A 25,240-nucleotide genomic window follows, 5' to 3' on the forward strand; every position below is an offset into this window, starting at 1 on the left:
CTCTAGTGTCAAAATTTTTCGACCGAGTCAGTTTAGTACACCAGTGGATAAAGGCCGGAGCACAATGGATACGTTGCGTTTTGCGTTTGAAATTGCGTCTGGTAATCCGTTTGATCCGGTTTGTACTAAAATGGGAAACGCACGCAAAACGGACAACATACGCACAATGAATACGTTGCATGACAGCTGAATTGTGGGAATAATCATTTTTAGTTGGTTCAGAGTTCTGTTGAAGCTATTGAATAATTTTCGTAATGGATATCATCGATTTGATCGCAATTTATGGCCTGTATCTAGCATATAGGCAATATCGGAAGCGTACAACATCGAGTGCTGTAAGGAGATGGTGGGTGCATCCGCTTTTGCAGAGCCGGGCCGAATCTGGCTTCTTTGTGGCGAACTTCGACACAATGGTCCAAAACCCTGAAAAGTTTTTCCGGGCAACGAGGATGAGCCCGGCCGCATTCAGGTCGCTGTTGTCGCGGATTCAGCATAAGCTGGAGAAATCCTCTTTAAGGGCTCCGCTTAGCCCTGAGTTTAGACTCTTCCTCACATTAATGTAAGTATATTTGTTGTGCTCTTATTTTCCCATACTATCATGTCTGATTATTTTAGCTACCTCGCCCATGGACCAGACATCCCATTTTTATCGTGGAGCTTCAAAATAGGCGAAAGCACGTCCAGGGGTATCATCCATGAGGTATGCGATGTGCTGTGGGTTGAACTAAAGGGCGAATTCTTGCCGGAACTAACAACGGCAGACTGGACAAGGAACGCATCACAGTTCTACCAGTTGTGGAATCTGCCAAACTGTTGCGGGGCCGTTGACGGCAAACACGTCAAGATCGAGTGTCCCCCAAACTCAGGATCTCAATTTTTCAATTATAAGGGAGATCACAGTATCAATTTGATGGCGGTTTGTGACGCAAATTACAAGTTTCTGTCAGTTGATGTTGGAGCCTATGGGGGACATAGTGATGGAGGCGTCTTTGCAAGCTCGGAGTTTGGCAAACGTTTGTTTGACGGATCGCTGAACCTACCACCGGCAGCATGTTTGCCGAATTCCACAATCGAAATACCTCACTATATTGTAGGTGACGCGGCATTCCCGCTTAAACCTAATTTAATGAGGCCGTTTCCCGGAAAGTTGCTTCCACCGATTCGGGAGAATTTTAATAATCGGCTTTCGCGTGCTCGGCGGACCATAGAAAATGCGTTCGGCATTTTAGTCGCTCGATGGCGCGTTCTGAAGACTACCTTGGTAATGTTGCCAAAACATGCCGAGAAGGTAGTTTTGGCTTCAGTTATCCTGCATAACTACCTAAAGCAATCCGACAACAGTGTGTACTGCCCCCCAACATATGCCGATACCTTTGATGCAGAAGGAGAAGTCATTAGGCAAGGAGATTGGAGAAATGAAAGTGAACCTCTTGAAGGAATCTCTGGACTGTTTCGAGGTAATAACAGTTCCCAACAGGCTTTTGAAATTCGAAACCTGTTGAGTGAATTTGTTTTCACTCATCGAATCAATCAGTGATCGCATCAAGCGCGACACTGCGTGCATATAATTTTCTTTTCACAGCTACCATAAAACGACTTTTTTCACAACATTTGAAATAACTGTAATGATATGTACTCTCTCTATTGGAACAAAGATTATTAAATAAAAGCTCTCATAAAAAATCGACTGTTTGTTTTATTTTAATGTGCTAATTTCGAGATATTCCTTTTTTTATTTCTTCAGTAATTCTCTTAGCATTGAATGTACTTATGTGTTAACACTACCAACACCCGTTTTGTAACGTAAAATACCTTTTTCTTTGCATGGCCGTACCTCAGGTTATAATGAACAAAATTTCAATCTTTTTGTACCATCACAATTCTACAGCATCCTAGAAACGAGTGGTTAAGACCGATTGAAATTTTGAGACTTCTTCTTCTTCCCCTTGGCGTAACGTCCCCACTGGGACAAAGCCTGCTTCTCAGCTTAGTATTCTTTGAGCACTTCCACAGTTATTAACTGAGAGTTTTTTCTGCCAATGACCATTTTTCATTCGTATATCGTGTGGCAGGCACGAAGATACTCTATGCCCAAGGCAGTCAAGAATATTTCCATTACGAAAAGATCCTGGACCGACCGGGAATCGAACCCGGGACCCTCAGCATGGTCATGCTGAATACCCGCGCCTTCACAGCTTAGGCTATGGGGGCCTTTATTTTGAAATTTTGAGCCACTTCCGCTGAGAACCGGCCGGGGGTCGTCCATTAATTACGTAAAGGTTTATGGGGGGAGGGGGGTTTGGAGAATCTTACGTGCTATACAAACATTTTACAAAAAATCTTACATAGGGGGGAGGGGGGTCGAAAAATCGTGAAAATTATCTTACGTAATTAATGGACCGTTCCCCGGAAGAAAAAAGGTTTCCGTTTTTCCTCGCTTCCGGCCTACATGGTTGATCGTAGCATGTTTTTGCAGCGAGTTATCTCGGAACCCAGATAAGATAGAAGTATACAGTCTTTGCGAAGTTGTTCAGGACAATGTTCGCTACCTTATAGTAGTCAGAATAGTTCCGAATTCTTCCACGCGATAAGACTCGAAGCTAGATGGAAAGGTACTGTTTTCAGCAAAATTCTTTAGGATAAAGATCACTCAAGGACAATTGCACAGAATAGTTCCGAAAATCTCCACCACGTGGCACTAGTATAATAGTACACTTCCGGCTTAGCTTTGGTGAGATATATTTCGAAAACTAAGCCAGATAAAAGGTTACTGTTTTCGGCAAAGTTGTTCAGGACAAAAATCACTTCCAGAAAATGGAAAAAGTAGTTCCGAAAATCTCCAACACGTGGCGCGAGTGCGCTAGGACACTTTCGGCTTAACTTCGCAGATATATCTCGTAAACTATGTCAGATGGAAGGGTGATGTTTCCGGCAAAGTTGTTCAGGACAAAGATGACTTCCGGAAAATGAGCAGATCAGTTCCGAAAATCTCCAACACGTGGCGCTAGTGCGCTATAACACTTCCGGTTTAGCTTTGGCGAGATGTATCTCGTAAACTAAATCATATGGAAGGGTAATGTTTTCGGCAAACTTGTTCAGGACAAAGATTACTTCCAGAAAATGGACAAGAGTAGTTCCGAAAATCTGCAATGCAATGAACGATTTCTCTTCATCGATTTTCTCTTTGGTTTATTACGGTAAGTTCAAAACGGGTCCAGTAGATTTCAAGGGGCAATCCGCTGAAGGAAGATAAGGATTTGCATCTAAAGCAAAGCAGGGAAAACAGTGAAAAACGTTTTTCCGAGCAAGCAAAAGAGAAAATCTATGAAGAGAAATCGATTATTTCAGTTACGGCCTTATGGATGCTAAACGCGAGATATCATACCTGCAAAAATATTCACGAATTCTCGCTGTGATTTTTAAGACTTTTTTCATCTTTTGTTTTTAATTTATCTTTGTAGATAATAGTTTCAAAAACTTTCATATAAGTTCTTGTATACATTCGTCCACAAGGTCGTTCAGATGTTTCTTTTAGGGTGTTCTAGCCGAAATTGCACAAAAGGCATAAATATAAAGGGCGGCATTATCGAAAACCAGAATTACAAGAAGCAAATTAAAATTTATCAAAACAGGTAAATACAATTTATATTGGAAAAGTCATTCACTAAGGGAGCAAAGAAATTGTTAATTCTGATGAGTTGAACCATTCATTGGACAAAACTAAAAAAAATAACAATTTCCAAAAGGCCTGTTTAGCTCAGCTATTTATTATTTACCTTAGACAGTCGCAAAGGTTCTTTGGGAATTCTTCACATAATCACTCTGGAATTCCAGGAATCCATCTAAGACTAGGGGCATGACTCTATCCAGATGACCTCGAAGAATACTTTTGCTTTCGCAAGATATGCCAAATGAGAAAAAATATTTTGGAAGACTTTCAAAATTTTGAGATAATGCAAAAAGATGTAACAGATTTGGGGGATGGATTGAGATGTGTTAAGCACGGAGACTAATCTATATGAATCGCTAATCTCTCGATCTAAGGCGCTGTTCCTAAACTGCGTAGACTAATTTTTGGTCATCTCAGAATCTTCCCCCTCTCGTAGACTTTTTACCATTTTGTCAAAATTTAACTCAGAATTTTACTCTTTAAGAATTTTTGACAAACATTTGTGAAATATTCCAAGCTAATTTTTCCCCTTAATTGTAGTAGCGATTTTCCAAAGATTCGAGGAATTGTTTACTAATGTTTGCATAAATCATAGATTTTATCAGATTTTTGCTAAGTACCGTGCAAAAACAGCGTATTTTTTGGGAAGTGTAGGAGAAGACAGTGTCTGATATGAATTGAATAGAGAGTGATGCACTTGTTTCATTTTGTCTAGGCGTCACTGAACGCTAAATGTATTTAAAGTATTATTAAGCATAAAATACATACCATGACATATCGATCAATTCAATAAAATCTTCATGCTTTGCTAGTTTTGTGTTCTTGAAATTTGTGGTGAAAAATGGTTTTACCGTCATGCTATCCTCATACACAGTTGTGTTCACAAAAGTTAGAAGTGATAGCCAATTTCTATACAAAATGACCAAATATGTCAAGATCATACCCTGGAACAGATGGGTACAGACAATCGTACAGAACATGTTAAAAATAAACAATATAAACGAGGTGTAGTTAAAATGAGTCGAAGTAAGCAAAATGAGTAAAAATGGTAAATTTAGCATACAGCCAAATTTACTCATTATTTGTTTCCGCTCGATAATTAGCGTTAGCGTTGTAAATAACATTCAATATCTCAGCTTCTACCCTTTCAGCAATATGTTCTGGGAATTTTGACAACTTGCATGCCACCAGCTTCCCAAATACCGAGTGCTTCTCTTTTGAAGCATTTTCAATATACTTTTCCAACAGCGCCGACATTTTATCATCGACGTCATCGGCTTTTCTTTTTCTCGATGATGTTGGAGTTCGCGAAGGTGTGCCTTCTGATTCTTCATCAAGGTGTTCTTCGACCAAGTTGTGGAAATCAGTTTGCTGACTTGAGCTTGGCCCATCATAGTTACTCGTAGTCCTGTAAACAATAAAGCACTCCGTTAATATTTTATACGATATATGGGTTCAAAATAATAACGAATTGGAGTTATGCAATACGCTCCAATAGCAAAAAGTATTAAACAAAAAATAAGTCTGATAATATGCTAATATAAACGCATCCCCCGGCCGTCGCCTATCTGTGTTGTCTTTGCGCTAGGCAATACTTCTATTAGGTAGTACACGTTCATTTCTCGAGTAGTAGGGGGCCGTCCATATACCACGTGGACAGAAAGACCTCTATTTTAACCCCCTCCCTTATCCCCATGGACAAGCGTGGACTTTTCTCAAACCTTCTCCCCCTCCCCTAATGTTCACGTAGACTCTTCAAAAATCAAGACAGCAGTCTAGGACTGTGCCACCTACGAATTTGTGCGATTTGCTTAATGCTAATGCCAACTCGATGAAATGCGCGGTCCCTTCAATCTAGCATACTATGATCTCTCTCTAAGTTGATACCTTCCTTACTCGATCTTCCCTAACTCGATGCATTTTGAATTTTCCACACACCTGCACCTCTCTAACTCGATATTTTTCCAAAGAGTCTCAAACCATATTCAAATTTTGATAAAATCTAAAGTTTAAGCAATTTTGGTTACGTTTTGGTTTTGGTTGAATGCAATGCAACTTTTAGAGTTAATAGAAAAATAGTAAAAATTAGTGTTTTCAACACCTTGAAAAAATATTACGTTTTAGAATTTTGTGACATTTACCTTTAATTTACTTTAAAATAATTATTTTGATTATATTTTGTCCAAATATGAAAATTGAACATTTTGAAAATTTAGTGTTCAGTAACTCGATGGTCTCTTCAATATCGAGTAAGGGAGAGTTCACTGTATTAACTGTAACGAATTTCTATGTTATTGAACCCCATATTCAGATTTCAACCTGCCCGACATGACATTTACTGAATTTCACACGCAGAGGTGTTATCCCTCTCTTGCTTTACACAACGCGGGAATCGAACCCGTCACCCTCAGCATGCTACGGATATGTGGACCCATATTTGTCTTATGTGCAAAAACAATCGGGAGATTCGCGTCCAAAGTTCAAAAAAGGGATTTGCTTCCATTGTGAAGTATGTGTGTCAGATCGTTTAGTAAAAAAAAAATTGAACCCTAAATTCCACTTTTAAGGCGATAATTAACGTCCATTGGTTTTCTCCTGGAATGTTACATTTATGCGTCCTTTTTTCAAGGTGTGACAAGGTGGCATAGTATTTTTTCGACAATTTTCAGAACAAACAACCTATTTTCATTTGCCTATCTGAAAGTACAGTAGAATACAAGACTTTTGGTCGGAAAACATCAAAACTGCTAAAAAGTCACATGGAACAATTATGCGTACACCGGCAGCATAGGTACTATCACAGCTAAGGTTGTTGTCTTCGATTGGTATTTGACTAATATTTCCTCAATAGAACTTTTTGCATCTTGGAAGTGTCGTCAGTTGTGTTGTCAACATAGACTATATGGTGTATGTTATTTCCAAGAAGTACTTATACGTCATAAACTTACGTGAGTTACGTAATGACATATTTGGTAAGACCCATACCTGACTATGAAGTTTCAAGTTAGAACAATACTTCGGGAGGGAAATTGAACAATTTAAACCTACTTGGGCACAATATGATATGCAGTGTTAAAACGGAGAACATACCCTAATCCGTCTGGATATTGGTCCTTGTAAAGATGAAATTTGCAGAAATGGGTTCAGCCTTGACAAAAAGCTGTCAAGCAGCTCCAACTAAATTCCTCTAAAAATCATCAATAATTTTTATTGGGCTTTATCTTTAGTTCACATTTAAATCTTTTTTTTTTCTTTTTGAAAGGTGACTAGCCGGACGCTGAATAACGTGGTACCCTCTAAACTAGGCCTTGGATAGGAAAGAATACGTAATTCTTCTGAAGCAGTTCACCAGACGTACACGGATGATATGGCACCCAAGAAGACACTGTTGCGAACTGACTCGGAAGGCTACGGTAGAAGGTGGGAAAATTTGGTACCATTAGTGTACCAGTTTCCGCTCATATAAGACAAGTTTTGCAGTAAAATATTAATTATCAAAAAATTGTAAAGTCAATTTGTAATGTTTTTGTATTACAAGGTAGTTCAACATGTTTTTAATTAGATGCAAGTTAAAGCTGATTCATAAATTTACAAAAAACAATTGATTTTCTTGCATCTAGTGTAAGACCAAAGTGTTCCTAATTCCGCTCACGATAAAAATAATGGCATCATGAAAGTGGGACTTCTCGGAAAAAGTTTATTATTTTTCATATTGTATCTTTTTGCAAGGAGTTCTTCAGTTCAGCGGAAATGTGCAGCTATAATTAAGTGCGCTGTGTACAAATACCAGCAAATTTGAAAATTTTTACTTAACTTTATGCGTGAACGGAACACATAAAACCAGCTACCGCTCATTTGTAACCCAATATCCGCCCAAAATTTGCCAATCTTTTATTTTTAAAATTTATATTATTTATTTATCTATACGCAAAGCAACTTCAAATGGGAGCTATTGACGTTGTCAAATAGTATTCGTGTTAAAAATAATGTATTTATGTATGTTAATATGATGTCTACAATTGTGAGCGGAAATTGGTGCATGAGCGGAAACTGGTACGTTGATGGCATTTGTCGTATGGTCCATTTTGTCTGTTAAGTTCTTCTATAGTTAGTAGCTACTAGTCGCGTATTTTAAAACAGCAAGTGATCTTGTGATTATTACTTTAATCAAAGCTGGGCAGTGTATATGAAATTCATTGTGCTTGTCCTTATCGAAGTTTCGTCCAAAATGTCAGGAATGATGCGTTACGATTGTGCGACATTGATTGTCTAGTTGCTTCAGAAGTCTAGTACCGTAAGGTCGCCATTCAACGCTCATGCACCATTTGCCGCTCATTTTGACCTAAAATTATTATATCTTCAAAACCACACCATCTTTTGGAACAAAATAAAATGGATTATATTTTTGTATGAGGAAATATTACGTGCAAATGGAAATTGTCATAGTTTACTTCAAACAGTTTCCACGAAATATTATGTCTTTATGCATACTGCATCAAATATACCATTTTCCAAAATTTGATTGTGGGAAATTAGAAAACATTTCTTCAATGTTGTTACCTGTTGATTCACCGCATTATATACTAAATATTACAACATACTATCAGGCGTAACATATTTCTTACATAAGCAATGTTCAGACTCTGACATACACCATAAGCGGTAAATGGGGTCATGAAATTGCTCCACTGTCATACATGCATTCCAGTCAAAATATCAAATCTATATAGTTTAGTATTGTTTCCTACAATAACAACTGTTTTACCTTGCTTTTTAAGCAAATTGTGGATTCTTATGTTTAAAGCCCAATTTTGACAAAAGAAAACGTCCAGGAAAGTCGTTAGATGAGCGGTGAATGGCGGCCTTACGGTACAAGAGTTTTATGTTTGTTGAGTTTTTCATAGCTGGTCATTGTACGCCCTCGTTTGTATTTACTCTAAAAATATATACCGTAACATCACCCATTTCCACTTTTTTACCTGTTCCTAATTCCGTTCACCCCATGCAAAACAAATGGCATGAACGGAATTAGGAACCAAAAAAGAGTGATTGGAATTGGGTGATGTTACGGTATATATATATCATTTTTTTGTCCATAAAGTCAGGCGTCGTCCAATGCGTCATTGGTGTAGATAATGGGTCGTGTCTTGTTTTGAAAAATATCACATTTATGTGTTCAGTCGGTTTCTTGTCTGTTTTACTTCTAACTCGTTTTGTGTTATGAGTAGCATTCTTTAGTCATTCGGTTTGATTAATTTGTAATTTACAGCACAGTTTTGTAGCTTTTATATCAGGTCTGTCAAATATTTATGTTGGTTGAATTATTCATTGCTAGTCAGTACATTTATGTGCCATTTAATGTTTTGTCCTTATGAAAGTAGTCAGATTTCAACCAAAATGTCAAGTCAAGACTCATTGACGTCAGCATTGTGTCTTTTGATTGATGATGCGTTGGCTTCGGAACTTAACTATGAACCTTTCCTTTCCTTTCATTACATTACAGTCCACTATTAATTTATCAATAATTTGAAAATTGAATATTGAATAAATGTTCGACTATAGATTATAACAAGTCTTAGTCAAGTCTAGTCAAGTCAAAAGTCACTTAAGTTATACTTAATCAATTTATAAAAAATATTAATTATTAAACATTCTTCAAATTTGAATAGGTAGAACTAGTGTTGGTCCAAAAGTAGTATATACGCCCGATTCTCTTTCTGAACGGGTCGCTTCCTCGCTACAACTCTGTCAACCTTGAACCAATTGACTTGAATTTCTGCACACGGACAGACACTCGGTATATCTAATCGTGTATAGCAAACCAATTTTATTGATTAAAATTTGAATGAGCTACAGCGAAAAAACGACCCGTACTAAAAAGAAACGGTTGTAATATGGAAAGGAAAGAGTTAAGCCCTACTGAGCCCTGGCGGAACCTCAAGTTCATAAAGTATATCTGATAAGCATGCCGAGACATATCACCATACTTTGTTTGCTATGCAACCGACTCGTGATGAATCGTCAGAGGTGTTCTAAAGTGGTGTTAAGGTGATAAGTCCACTAACGAATATTATGTTGTCAAAATGTAGTCAAACACTTCACTTTAGTATCGTCAACCCCCACATCAGGCCAGGGATCTTTAGTTCACATTTAAATCATAAACAAATTTTTTTGTGGTACCCCTAATATGTGGAAGCCTTGGATCATATCCAGAATGGGCCGTCCATAAACTACGTAGACTCGAAGGGGGGGAGGGGGGTCTGGCCAAAGTCTACGGTCCATACAAATTTTAAAATTTTTGTATGGACGAAAGTCTACGAGGGGGGAGGGGGGGTCTGGAATGGCCAAAAATGAGTCTACGTAGTTTATGAACAGCCCCATGGGGGAAACGTGTGTATACATCGAAGCCAATCCTTGCATTTTAGAGAGCAAAAATTAGAATAACCAAACCACCACTAGTGATTGATAAATCGATTAAATTTTCAGCTCGTGGCTCATGAAAAATTTCTGATTATTCACTAGAATCATTCAACATTGGGATAATGCCAAGGTACATTCCCAATGTAATTTTTGATGAAATTTAAATGCCTTTCCTGGACAACTTTTTCTAATACTGTGTTCAGACTGCAACTGAATAACATGTTATTCAAAGTATTACTATGAATAACACCTTCAAGATAGTTTCATTTTCATTTTGCAGCATTTGGTGGGGCAATGAGAGCGCAAGTCAGTCCAAAGCCGATAACAGGAGGGGTAATGGCTGAATAACCTTTGCTGGTCGCACAAACGCCATTCGATAGGTAGATGATTGTTGGGTGTGGGACTAGGGTTTTGGAACAGACTTGATGATGTTATTGCTATCCGACTATGAAATTTACTGAAATTCATTGCAAATTTCGGCTACAAAGAGCACCGATATCTATTTTTACTAGTTATTGGAATAAGAAAAACTTGTTTTTGAAACCATCCACGGACTGAAAATCTAATAAAAATTGATTGTTATGAAAATTGCTTATTATGCTGGATGTAATTGATGGACGTTCCCTGCTCAGGCATGGCATTCGTTGCATGTGACAGATTAATGTGGTATTCTCACAGCGGCTGTTCAGAATAGTTCCACGGACTTGGACAAAGAATCATTAAATTATTGTACCGTAGTTGTGTAGTAGGATGTATAGCTCAAGCTCAATTTTTAAATCGATATGTTATCCTCCTCACAAGACGCAGCGGCATGATCGCGAATTAATGATTTTTTATCCCGTCTTCAAGGGATCCCTACAAGCTCAACCCTTCACTCTGGCACTTTAAAGAAGAGGTGCTCCTTTAGTTACGTAAGTATTTAGGGGAAAAACCTAATTAGGATATTAGCGACGTTCAAAGATTTATGTTATTCTTACAAGAAGATATTCTATTAGAAAACGAGTAGTTCTGAACATTGTCTTACGTAATTAGAAGAAGATCTCATTTCAGGATTGATGAGGTTGTTGAAATATTCCGTAACTTGTCCTTAAATGTTGTCAAAAAATACGCGAGTGCTTCATCAATGTATAGATTTAACGATCATTTGAATAGCTAAGCTGGGGGTGAGCTACATTATAAGTTTGATTCTACAATAGAATGACGTTACGTAATCTTTCAACAACCCTTGACTTGTTCTCCCAAGAATTCTGCCTCGACCAAGTTGGCAGAACGCTGCCCTAACCCTCTCTGAACCATAGGGCAGGGATGAATAACACCTTCAAGATAGTGAGATGATATTGGCTTGATGACGTTTTTCGTGGCGGTAATTTGAATAACATGTTATTCAGTTTGTAGTCTGAACAAAATATAACAAACTTAGGTAATTCCAGACACATAATTGAAGAAATGTTTGAATATTTTCAGGGTTGTTACGAGAAACCTGAAACATTTTTCGCGCCAAATCCACGCCGATCAAAATCAAATTCGCGCCAAATCCGCGCCAATAAAAATCAGAATTGCGTCAAATCCGCGCCAACCACAACTGTTTATTTTTGTCAAATTTTCGAAAGACAGTGTGAACCCGATTTTATCAGTCCTTTTTCCGAATACATGTTTAATTTCCCGAAAGATTTAAACAACTAATCAAATTTATTATCATTTTATGGTAAATCAAATAACAGTAATTTGAAGATATGCATAAAAGACTTGGCAAAAATTTGATTGTAGAATGATGGCAGCCAAATGTTTGTTGCGAAAAAGGGGGATACAAAATCAGTATTTTAAAAAGCGCAAAACAGATTTAGATCTTAGAACCCTGTTATTTTTGTCATTTTAATATCACAAAAATTAGAAATTGATGTTATTATAATTGTGCACAACTAAATCTTCAAATTAAAAAGCAGTATGTATTAGACGATTACTCTGTGTCGTTGAGTTAAATAATCCCTCAAATGCAACATGAAATAATTTTTTTTCTTATTCTTATGCATTTACTTTACACCTAGAATATTTCCGTAGGCCTCTTTGGTCTCTTTAGCGTTTATGATTCCATGGACTCATGGAAATAATACTCTACTCAAACCATATTTTTAGCTAAATACGGAATATTTATTATATATTTTTAGCCGATACGGTAAGATCAGATTACATGAACCAGGGAGTCTGAAGGATTATTTCCTTTTATCTTTCACATAAAGCTGATACATGTACTTTATTTTTTACGTTATCCGCCCCCACTCACCTTAAAAAATCTGAAAATATTTGTGTAGAAAGAAAATGTTGATAATTGATGAGTTTAAATTTTTCAAGTGTTTTTATTTCTTTCAATTTTTCAATAGTTTTTGGTTGTTTTTCATTCCTTAAAGTTTTTCATCCGCCCCTCGTATACCCGATAGGGGCTACCTAACATAAAAGAAAAATAATATTTGTATCGGCTCAATGGAAATGATTATGTTACCATTTCTCAAAAAATATCCGGTGTGGCCAAGTTTATGCCTGCCAAGTTTTTCAAGGAACTTGAGAAGATTAAATTCTTTTATGTTCCAACGATCCATGAATTTTGAGGTATCGCCCGATTGTTTTATTGGTGTTAATTGGCCAAATTATCTGAAAATTTGCTAAATCATATTATAAACTTTAATATAGAATGTTTTTTGGAAAAATTTGAGCTCATTTGGAAGAATCCCAGAAGGAACTCAGATGAATTCTAGAAAGAATGTCTAGAGAAGCCCCTGGAGGAATTCCCGAAAAAAAAAACAAAATGAACTACTAGAGGAGTCCCAGAAGGAGCTCCAAGAAGAATCTCAGAGGGAACTTTTAAAGCGAACTTTTAGAAGAAACTCCTGGAGGAACTGGAAAGGAATTCCTGAAGAAATCCCAGAAGGAATTCTTGAAGGAATCCCGCAATGAATTCTTGGAGGAATTGCAGAAGAAACTCGCAGAGAAACTCCTTTAGGAACCGTAGGAATAATTTCTGGAACATCTTGTGTGAGATTTTTTTGTTCAACTTCTAGAAAAATTTCGTAAGCATCTTCCAAAAGAAATCTTGGAGAAACTTCTCCAAGATTTGCTGGAGGATCTTTGAAGAAAAAATCTGGTGAAACTTCCGCAAGAATTTCTCAAGCAACTTCTTTAACAAATCCGTTGAGTTTTTAATATTTTCAATTTAAATGCTTATTTTTTATTATCCCCCCTCCCTCGACCCGAGGAATAGCCGTGTGACAAAAAGTGAGAAAAATGTTTGTAACGGCCTTACGGAACAATTCAAAAAAATATCTTTCATTAATATTGGAAAAATATTTTTAAACACGTTGCAAATCAAATCCGCGCGAGGGACCAATTCTCCCATCTAATCCGCGCCAAATCCGCAAAAACCGCGAAATTCGCGAAATCCGCGCTATGGACTTCTGCACGAATGTATGCCAGCCTACTTGCTCTCAACGAAAATTTGACTGACGTTTACCGCGGTCCGTGTTTTCAAATTTTCTGTGGGAGTGAGCAGTCTATAACAACCCTGTATTTTTTTTTTCTAAATAAAACTAAGAAGACGGTCTTGCAGGAATCACTGGAATAATTACAGAAAAAACTCATGTGCCACAAAAGTGGAAATATTTATGCCTTCTTGTTGATATGATTTTTAGTTAAAATAGTCCAAGCATGGTGCTACGCAAGGCCATTAGAAAACGAAGATTTTGAGGTTCTGAATGGCACTGAAATGTACAGTCATTACACAATTATGGGTCACACACAATTATGGGTCAATTGCACTAGAAAAGCATGGTAAATTGACTTTCCCATAATTGTGTGATGACTGTAGTGTTTGGAGAGCAGATATGGATACAACAGTTATCACACAATTGGGAAAGTCAATTTACCATGCTTTTCTAATGCAATTGACCCATAATTGTGTGTGACCCATAATTGTGTAACGACTGTATAGTACCGGCACAGCCACCGTACTAAGCGTTTGTACTGCTCCATGTTCATGAAATGTCCGAATACGCACTATGCATTTTATTCTCCATTCCGTATTTTATATTTTGAAAACACTGTGTTCATAATATGACGTACGATATCATAATGTGCCAAACAATGAACGCGCGGGTCTTCAGCAAGTGAAGTTCGTTTTTCCCAACTGCGAGAATGCGTGTAAATTAGACAGCAATTTTTTACTTAATTCGTTAACCTAATTTGGATAATATACAGAAAAATACAAAAAAAAAACAACAAACATTTCAAAATTTTGGATTGGTATTTTATTTGAAATTTCTGAGATATTTCAGTAGTAAAATTATAGCTTATTGTTTCTCATAAACAATCAATCCAAGATTTTTGATAAATTGTGTGTATATTTCGGCAAATCTGTTTGACTTTCATTGGAAATTTTTCAAAAGAGTTTACAAGATTGCTTTGATATCAGTAACAAATGTTACTTATGTCGTTTTCATTTTTGAGCTCAAGTGTCACACAGTTACACCGGGAAGAAAGCGAGTGTAGATCGACCGTTTGAATATAAACATCAGAGCAAATATCTACACTTGCTTTCTTCCCGGTGTAACGGTGTAGCACTCGAGCTCAAAAACGAAAACGACATTAGTTGCGCAGTTTATGCTGTTCAGTGAATTCCCTTAATATAATGTATCTAAACTGCCTGTAATCGCATATCAGTCCCATATAGAAAAAGTAGACATTGAGAAAATCGCCTTCAAAGTTTGAAACTCTACTTTCTATGTAAATGTTTGAAAAATCACACTCAAACAATCAGTACATGTAAGATAAAGAAGTCAACCACAATGAAGATGGAATATTATAATGTATTACAGAAAAATAGGGCGATCTCGAAATAACATCCTTATCTTGGTTTCTGGTCGGTTAAATTTTATTGTGAGACTGATATACGGTTACTTTGCATAATAGGACAAACTGGCCTGATGTCTTTTTCACATTTCTGTGATCAAAGTGTGAAACATTATCAAGTAATATGAAAATATACGCATATTGTTGGTCAAAACCGTTGTTAACTCAAAACCGACGAAAATCCATATGGGACTGATATGCGATCACAGGCAGTAAAAATCGTGTGGTATAATTGTCAATTGAACTCAGACGAAAAATGAATTCCCATTCATGTGAGATATGATTCTATAAAACATAAAAGGATAATCACAAAATAATTCCTATTTGACGATATTGAACCAAATTGGTTTATATGTTACTTGTGTCGAATATTGATAATGTTTATTTCAAAATACGGACTCGCAGAACTCCTTAAGTGTCGTCATATGGTCAAAATCAAACTAAGAGCACTTACTTTCTCTTGGCGACGTGTTCCTTCAAGAATGCCATGTGCTCCATAAATTCCCATGAATCGTCTGCGTCATTCGCCTCTGCTCCTGATCGATGATTGAGATCTGCTATTTTCAACTCTTTCACGTACCGATCCCTTAAAGATCTCCAGCGCGTTGTTAACGATTTTGCTAAAAATATATACATATATATATTAAAAAATATTTCTAGGAAAATGAGAATCAAGCATATAAAAATCAAACAAATTGCATAGTTAGTGATAAAACCGTAAGGCATTTGGTAATCTGTGACACGCTGTTTCTGAGATAATGAACAACAGTTTCATACAAGAACAGGTAATTAATTTCTGTATTTCACATATACTCTGTATTTCATACATACATATTACTCATGTTCGTTGGGTCATAATATATTTATAATTTTGTAAATATAGTAATATGGACAATAATATATTAATAATAGAGTAATATGCACAAGCTATATAAAGAAAAATGGACAAATCAGGCGGAATTTTTCAAAAGGACTTATCTAATTGTTGAGGACTCTCTCTTCTATCGTTTCACATTTTTCGTTTACTACAATATGGTCCAGATGCAAAGGGGTGTAAGTGACATTTTTGTTGAATTTGAGTTAAGCATGTAAAAAAATTGTGGCCCACATAACCGAAGCTGTAAAGGCGCGGATATTCAGCAGGACCATGCTGAGGGTGACGGGTTCGATTCCCGACCGGTCCAGGATATTTTCGTAATGGAAATATTCTTGATTACCTTGGGCATAGAGTATCTTCGTGCCTGCCACACGAATACACATGCAAAATGATCATTGGTAGAGAAAGCTCTTAGTAAATAACTGTGTAAAAGCTCAAAGAACACCAAGCTGAGAAGCAGGCTTTGACCCAGTGGGGACGTTACGCCAAAAAAAAAGAAGAAATTCAAAAAAATGTTCAGTTTTTTAGCTTTTCAGATCTTTTTATTTTATTTTTACGTCGAAAAGAAAAATTACAATAAATCGGAGAAAATTGGGTTTAAAATGAAGTCCCATATATTTTCTATGGAGTGAAAAATTTACGAAAAACTTTGAATGTCGGAAGGGGTTGTCACTTACACCCCTTTGCTTCTAATTCGCTCATTTCTTTCAGCATAGCTCAAGAGACTATCTCGCACAATGTATGATCTCGTCCAATAAGTCATTGGTAGCCAAGTTGGTTGCTCGTTGTTTCTAAGTACGTATAAACTAAAGCCCTAGAACGGTTTGCTCTTTCTCTCAAAGGTGTTTACATTCATGTGTTCAGGAATAACCAACGGCTTTTATGCCGTTTTCAATGTTTATGCGAGCAATGTCTTAAACTAGAAGTACATCCAAAGAACACAATGGAAAGGAGAGAGGAGAGTATCACAATGTTAGGTTCATTTGAAAAGTACCACAAGAAATAGCTTAAATAATCCAATAATCTTACCATCCATTCCGAGTTCTGATGCAAGCTGCACCCAAAGCTTGTTTCTGTTGTTATTATTTTTGTATGCTCGCAACGTTTTATCGTAGAGAACCTTATGTTCCTTCACGAATGCAATGATTCGTTCGTTGACATTGCTGGTTTCTTCCTCCTGTAAATACACATATATCGTTAGCAAATATGAGCATTTGCCAACATTTGGCTAACATGTACTAGTATCCTATACAAATTGCATAATACCACGAACGGACACGTGATTCTCGTATCACTGTATCGTTGCTCTTGAAGTAATTTCCATACTGACTAGTGCCTTAATTGAAGACAGGTTTGTAATAACAACTCGTACAGTGAATAGCTAGGTATGCTGATCAAACGGAATCGCTCAAGGAATTTCAGTTCAGTGCAAAGTTATTTCTTGACCGAAATGGTCAAGGAATCTGCAAGGCGAGGTTCATTTGATTTGACATTTCTTCTCAGCTGCGTCCGTACTACCCAATACGAGAATCACATGTCAGCCAAAAGTATTGCTGTGTGCAGTTGAGATGCAAATCTCAAATGTGGCAAGATTCTCCAATATGCAATGCGATATCAGTGAGAGATTTTTCTTACTAGGTCTGCCGTGATTTTTACGATAGTTGCTAGGTTGTCCTTGGTTTCACTATGTTACCGCTGTTATCGCGTTTGAAGCGCATTTAGATTTCTCAAACGCACACAGCAATATATTGGGAGATGGGGAGAGCCAAGTCCTTGGCCTGATGATGAAGGTCAACGGTATACTATGAACGAATCTGACTTTGAACTCCGAACTCCTACTCTGAACTCCGACTCCGAATCTGAATTCCGAATTCCGACTCCAAACTCCGACTCCGAAATCCGATTCCGACACCGAACCACGATTCCAACTTCAACTCCGGCTATGAGTTCCGACTCCGAACTGTGACTCCGACTTCGACTCCAAATTCTGACTCTGAACTCCGATTCCCACTCTGACTCCAACTCTGAACTACAACTCCGTATTCGACTCTGACTTTGAACTCCGAACTTTGGCTCCAAACTCCCACTCTGAATTCCGACTCCAAATTCCGACTTCAAACTCTGATTTCGAACTCCAAACTCCAACTCCGACCCCGACTATGAATTCCGACTCCGAACTCCGACTCCAAACTCCGAATCCGAACTTACAACTCCGATTCCGACTCCAAACTCCGACTTCGACTCTAAACTCCGATTCAGAATTCCGATTTTTATGAAATTTTGACCAGAGGTAGAGGTCATGATATGATATATATGTATCATATATGATCAAAATTAAAATTCAAAAAAATCATAGTGGGCTATTTTTCCGGCTAGGTCATCACGTTCTGCGATACTGTCCTACCCCAAAAAGCTTGACGTAATTTGTACATAATCCTTAAAACTTATTTATTGTCTAGCAACGACTCGTAACTAACAGCTTACCTACTGTTACATCGAATGAATTTGAAATTATATTTTCAAATTGATGACTTTCTAAGGAAATATTGTGACTGCTCGTTAATTTTTCGTCCATATCACTAAAACGGTAAAAGTCTCCAATTTGGAGTCAAAGAACGAATGAAAGAGCATTATGAATATAAAATAAAAACATTTTGTTCAAGAAAATCTATGATACAGACGGTACTTTTATCAGCATTTTAAAATGTTTATTCAACACCGTGAACATTTTTACACTAATTTTTTTTCTCAATGCTTGCTTTAGGAGTTATAATTTTTTAAAGTTTGAAGTACAGTGACCCCACGCAGTTGAATCACCCACAATTTATGAATCAGCTGATTTCAAAAGACAAAATTATTATCAAACTTGTCATAAAACATCACAGAATTATTTTTACACATAGTTTCTTACCAGTAAAAATAGTTCTGTGATGTTTTGTGACAAGTTTGATAATAATTTTGTCTTTTGAAGTCAGCTGATTCATAAATTGTGGGTGATTCAACTGCGTGGGGTGACTGTATTTTGGAAAATCTCGAAAAATCGTGAAAATTCACCTAGGTTTTTCCGAAAAAATAGCCCACTATGATTTTTTTGAATTTTACTTTTGATCATATATCCATGACCTCTACCTCTGGTCAAAATTTCATAAAAATCGGAGACCCTTCGGCCCAAAGTGTTCGATAATAAAACAAAATCCCCAACTTCGACTCCAGTTCCGGCTCCGACTCCGACTCTGAACATCGAACTCCGACTCCGATTACGACACTGACTTTGAACTCGTAACTGTGGCTAAACTTCGAACTCCGACTCCGACTACAACTCCGGATCCGACTCTGACTTTGAACTCCGAACTCTGGCTCCAAACTCCGACTCTGAATTCCGAGTCCAAATTCTGACTTCGAACTCCAAACACTGACTCTGACCCCCGATTCCGACTCCGATCCCGACTATGAACTCCGCCTCCAATTCCGACTCCAAACTCCGAATCAGAACTTACAACTTTGATTCCGACTCCAAACTCCGACTTCGACTCTAAACTCCGATTCTGCATTGCGACTCCGACTTCGACTCCGAACTCCGACTCCGACTCTGAACATCGAACTCCGACTCCGATTACGACTTCGAATCCAACTCTGACTTTGAATTCCGAACTGTGGTTCTGAAGTCCGACTCTGAATCCCAACTCCAAACTCCGACTCCGAACTCCGACTCCAAACTTCGACTCCGAACTCACAACTCCGATTCCGGCTGCAAACTCCGACGCCGATTATAAACTCCGACTCTGAATTCCGATTCCGAACTCCGACTAAAAAATCCGACGACTTTCACTCTGAACATCGAACTCCGAACTCTGGCTCTGAACTCCGACTGCAAACTCTGACTTCGAACTCCAACTCCGACATCCGATTCCGACTCCGACCCCGACTATGAACTCCGGCTCCGAACTACGACTCCAAACTCAGACTCCGAACTTACAACTCCGATTCTGACTCCAAACTCCGATTGCGACAAAATCCTACTCTGAATTCCAACTCCGACTTCGAACTCCGACTCCAAACTCACAAGTCCGACTTCAAACTCCGACTCCGAATATAAACTCCGACTCTGAATTCCGACTCCGACTTCAACTCTGACTCCGAACTCCGACTAAAAAATCCGACTACGACTCCGACTATGAACATCGAACTCAGACTCAGCACTCCGTATCCGACTCTGACTTTGAACTCTGAACTCTGGCTCTGAACTCCGACTGCAAACTCTGACTTAGAACTTCAAGTCCAAGATCCAAACCTCGACTTTGAACTCCGGCTCCGAACAACGACTCTAAACTCCGACTCCGATTCTGACTCCAAACTCCGATTCCGACAAACTCCGACTCTGAATTCCAACTCCGAGCTCCGACTCCAAATTCCGGCCCCGACTCCGACTCTGAACATAGAACTCCGACTAAGACTCCGAATCCGACTCTGACTTTGAACTCCGAACTCTGGCTTTGAACTCTATACTCCAACTCGGACATCCGATTCCGACTCCAACCCCGATTCCGATTTGAACATCGAACTCCGACTTCAAATTCAAACTCCGACTCCAAACTCTGACCTCCGATTCCAACTATAAACTCCGGCTCCGAACTCCGACCTCCGATTCCGACTCCTACTATGAACTCCGGCTCCGAACTCCGACTCCGACTATGAACTCAGACTTTGAATTCTGACTGACTTCAACTCCAACTCCGATTTGAACATAGAACTCCGACTACGACTCTGAATCCTACTCTGATTTTGAACTCCGAACTCTGGCTCTGAACTCCGACTCTGAATCCGATTTCGTCTCTGACTCCGATTTTAACTTCGACTCCGAATCCGACTCCGACTCTGAACTGCGACTTCAATTCCGACTCCGACTATGAACTCCTGCTACAAACTCCGATTCTATTTTCCGACTCCAAATTCTGACTCCAAACTCCGACTCCGAATACCGACTCCAAACTTTGACTCTGAAATCCGATTCAGACTTCGACTATGAACTCAAAGTTCGGCTATGAACTCCGACTCTGATCTTCAAACTCCGACTACGACTCCGACTTTGAATTCGAATCCGATTCCGACTCCGACACTGAACTACGATATAAACTTCGACTCTGAACTCTAACTCCGACTTTGAATCCGACTCCAAATTCCGATTTCATCTCCGGCTCTGAATCCTATTCTAATTCCGACTCCGAATCTGAAATCCGACTCCGACAATGAACATATAACTGTTTAGCCCATTATGTGTGATTACTATTGATTTTACAAATTATTTTTAACAAAATTCCAGCTACACATATGAGCATCATACTGAAAAATAAGTTTAGAATGCTTTCATAAACTTCGTAGACTTAACTGACCACAGTTTATGATCCATACACATTTTAAAAACTTTTATTGTCTAAATGCGGTCTACTTAATTTAACAACCACTATGTTATTAGTTTTTTTTTTTGAAGATTGTACTTACAGTATTTTGGGTTTCACTCTCATCCATTTGGGCGGAGGTACGGTTACTGAATCAACCAGGACACTGAACCTGTAAATAAATGAAATTCTTCAATAGTGTACATAGGTGTACATAATCTGGGTTTTTGAACTGGCTTCCCATTCTTTTTCTTCTCTCTGGCTCTACGTTCACCATGAAACTTAGCGCGCCTCTTCAACTTAGTATGCATTTAGCATTCCATAGTTATTAATTGATACTCTATGTAAGGAGTGTCGGTAAATATTCTTTATCGACCGGACCAGGAATCGAACCCGCCGTCTCCGGATTGCTGATCCAAAGTCTTAATCAATAGTCTAATTGGAGACCCGCTGACTTGGACTTGCCCAAACTGTGAAAACCACATCATTCACCGAAAAAAAACGCGAAAATTTCGAAACATACCACAACAGGTAGCGAATTCCGGCGCACAATCCCTTCGGGGAGAATACATTTTGTTCCCCTTCTCACCAGCAAGAAATTTCTCTTCGAAGAAATTGTGCGTCGGAATTCGTTACCAGCTGATGAATTCCGGCGCACAATTTCTTCGAAGAGATTTCTTGCTGGTAGGCAATGGGTGAAAATTTCTTCTCTTCAAAAAGATTGTTCGCCGGAATTCGCTAGCAATTTATCAAAAACGCGATGGAAAATACATAAAGCATTCTTCCTAGATAATTAACTATTAGTTAAACATAAAATAAACAAACTTACCTTTACAAAACAGCTGAAAATTACCGTAAAGCTGAAGTTCTCCTGCACACCGAGCTGCTTCTCGCACTGCAAAAAGATAAACAAAACAAATCGTCTACCGCAAAGTCAAGCGCAAGATTTGAAACGAGTCAAATCTTCCGGTTGACTTTGCGGTCGATGTTGCGTTTAGTACAATTTAGTACCAAACCGCAAACTCAATCCGGATGCATTGTGCGTTGATCCATATGATCACGGCCATTTAAAATAGTTGTCAAAAATCCGGATTGCTAACCGGATCCATTGTGCTCCGGCCTTAAGACCATTGGGAGCGAATAGCTGATCGCTTATTTTATGAATGAAATTTTGACAGTAAGCGGTGTCATAACGTGTGAAAGTAACAGCAATATCATCAGTGGTGCCGTTTCGTAAAATGGACTATACTTTAGATATTTATTCAGAGATTCCTCTAGGGATTCTACCAGCAATTTGCTAAAGAATGGATCACTGCATAAAAATCATCCTTTCTCTTTCACTCTTACATAAAATTTGTAAACAACAAGGCCAGTAAACGTGAAAATTCCATTCAAAATCAAAACAGTGGAGAGCCCCATTTTGCGTCTAGGCATAGGGGAAGAGCACTAATTTTCGACCCACAAGAATTCTGTGCCAATTTTCGGATTTTCATACAAATAGGCCAAAATCGTATAAATGGGTCGAAAATTGATGCTTTTCCCCTATCTGCTGCTTCAGAAATTTCTCAAAGTGTTAGGCCCCAGTTGTTACCACAGCACCATGGAAACGAACACACTCAATCTGTTCGGTAAAAATAACTGGGTTTTTTAACTACCGAAAAAGCCAGTAAACTAAAAAAAAATGTCAGAAATCGAAAAACAGAGATTTTTTACTGAAATTCCGCAGAGAGCTTTCTTTTTATATCATATATCGATAAAAAATAAAACATGGTGAAATTTGCTTTTCAATTACGCGTGGCGACAGTTTTCATTTTACTGACTTTTTCGGTAGTTCCAAAACCCAGTAAAATTTTACCGACCCCAGTAATTTAATCTAAGTGTGAACATCTTAAAATTCACAATCTTCAATCACAGCAACCCTTATACTTTACTATATAAGGGCACCGACAGACACGTGTCTCCTCTCATGTCGGTACCTCAGTCTTCATAAGTAATTTGACTTCTAAAGGCTGGTTTGCTATTGACAAGAAAAGTAACCACCTATCTCGATGCAGTTAAGGAATTTATTTACTTTTCTTAAGCGAAACAGCATACCTAGCTTAATTAACATCTAGTTTTAACAGTTACAGTCACAGTCAAGATCTTTTCATCCAGGAAGTAATACAGACAATACGCAAAGGATGCCTTTAAACTTCTTCTCTGCAGAATTTCTCTGGAAATAATTCCTATAGTAAATATTGAAAAACTTATCAAAGATTATTCCTCATTCTTCAAATATTCTGCTAGCAATTCCTTTGAGAATTCTTTCGGAGATTTTGACAGAGAATTCACCAAAATATAACTAGAAAGAAGTATATCTCAGTAAAATTCTTCAAAGGTTTTTATAAGAACTACTCTAAGAATTCTGCAGAACATCGTACAAAGATGAATTCCAGAAGATATTTTCCCGAATTACAGAAGGAGTCATTCTAAGAATTCCCCTAAAGATTTCTCTATTTTAATGCAAAATGTCTAAGGAACTACTTGTTTCTTTATTCATTAGAGATGATAACAAACAATTACTTATCTTTCGTTGTTTTGACACATTCTTGAGGAACTTCATGCAATCATCTTTTTCATACCCCAATAAGAAACACTTTAAAGAATCTAAAGAAAAAAGGTAAACTGTAGGATTTTTTGCAGAATTGCAGAATTGTTATACGAATGGTTCATAATTTCTAAAAATTTCATCAGGAATTCCTCAACAAATTTTCAAAATATTGCAAAAATCTCTTCCAATATTCTGTGAAATTTGACACAACGTATTTTACCATAAGACATCTTTGTAAATGTTTCTAATTTTCAACAGTTCCTACCATAATAATTAAAAATAAATCTTCTTCTTTCTGGCGTTACGTCCCAACTGGGACAAAGCCTGCTTCTCAGCTTAGTGTTCTTATGAGCACTTCCATAGTTATTAACTGAGAGCTTTCTATGCCAATTGACCATTTTTGCATGTGTATATCGTGTGGCAGGTACGAAGATACTCTATGCCCTGGGAAGTCGAGAAAATTTCCTTTACGAAAAGATCCTCGACCGGTGGGATTCGAACCCACGACCCTCAGCTTGGTCTTGCTGAATAGCTGCGCGTTTACCGCTATGGCTATATGGGCCCTAATTAAAAATAAATAGTCCCTCCAAAAAAGTTTGTTTAGAGTGTCTGCATGATTTTGCCATAGTATAATGAAATTTCGGAGTTCATTCGAAACGTTTTCTAAAATACCTTCAGTAAAAATTTCCTTTTAACGCCAATGACTATCCATTACAAAAAAAGATAGGAAAAAAAAAACAAGATTTTTTTAGTAAATCTAACAAAAACCACTTAAGCCTTTCCGTCAGGAATATCGTAAGAAATTTTGTCGAAAAGTTTCTGACATTCTTGCTGTATGTGTTACTCTTGAAATCTGACATAAATTGGATATTGATATGGAGTGGTTTGCAGAGTTATTCGCAAAGAAATTCCTAAAAAAAGATTGAGGTATTCCTAGAGAAAAAAAAAATAATCTAGAAACTGATAGAAAATATTAGGAGGCATGCTCAGAGTAACGCCTGTAAGAATCATTCAATTTATTTTGCATAATTTGCTAAAATAGTATTTGCTGAGAATTGTTTAAGCAGTCCTTGAAGAAGTTCCGATAGATTCTCTGAAAGATTTGTTAATGGAATCTAAAGAAGGATAACCTCAACAGCAAAGTTGGAAAATATGTCGGTGAACTTATTGAAGAATTTGTGGAAACATTGGTGATTTGAAAGACAATCTCAGTGAAACTCCTAAATTTTTTGTACTATTTCCTTGAGAAATCCTCAGTAATTCCAGAAAATCCAGAACAAATCATTGAGGAAAAACTCAAACAAACAAACAATTGGGATTTCTATGTTTTGTGTACGTAGAAGGCCTTTCTGGAGTATTTCTGAATTCTCTAAATTCTCTAGAGGAATTCT

The 25,240-nt window shown here is 37.7% G+C and overlaps 2 protein-coding genes across 3 annotated transcripts in view; one reads left to right on the plus strand and one right to left on the minus strand.

Moving 5' to 3' along the window:
- The window catches only part of LOC23687616 (protein gone early), a 406,061-nt gene that overhangs the window by 1,988 nt on the left and 378,833 nt on the right, over positions 1-25,240 (plus strand). The gene's annotated exons all lie outside the window — the stretch shown is intronic.
- On the minus strand, positions 33-22,376 carry LOC110674265. The gene is made up of 6 exons (XM_021838535.1): positions 22,089-22,376; positions 21,363-21,431; positions 16,893-17,040; positions 15,441-15,606; positions 4,874-5,078; positions 33-125 (listed from the first exon to the last, which is right to left on the minus strand). The coding sequence occupies exons 2-6, from the start codon at positions 21,387-21,389 to the stop codon at positions 33-35; spliced, it is 639 nt and encodes a 212-aa protein (XP_021694227.1). The 5' UTR covers positions 21,390-21,431; positions 22,089-22,376.

The sequence above is a fragment of the Aedes aegypti genome, chromosome 1, assembly GCF_002204515.2.
Source record: "Aedes aegypti strain LVP_AGWG chromosome 1, AaegL5.0 Primary Assembly, whole genome shotgun sequence".
Taxonomy (NCBI): Eukaryota; Metazoa; Arthropoda; class Insecta; order Diptera; family Culicidae; genus Aedes; species Aedes aegypti.

Excerpts from the sequence above, each read along its gene's own strand:
- LOC110674265 (XM_021838535.1), bottom strand. The coding sequence starts at position 21,389 with ATGGATGAGAGTGAAACCCAAAATACT. Across the intron at positions 15,607-16,892 it reads ATCAGAACTCGGAATGGATG|CAAAATCGTTAACAACGCGC; the intron begins GTAAGATTATTG and ends ATATATTTTTAG. Across the intron at positions 126-4,873 it reads CTTCAAAAGAGAAGCACTCG|TACAAACCGGATCAAACGGA; the intron begins GTATTTGGGAAG and ends TTCCCATTTTAG.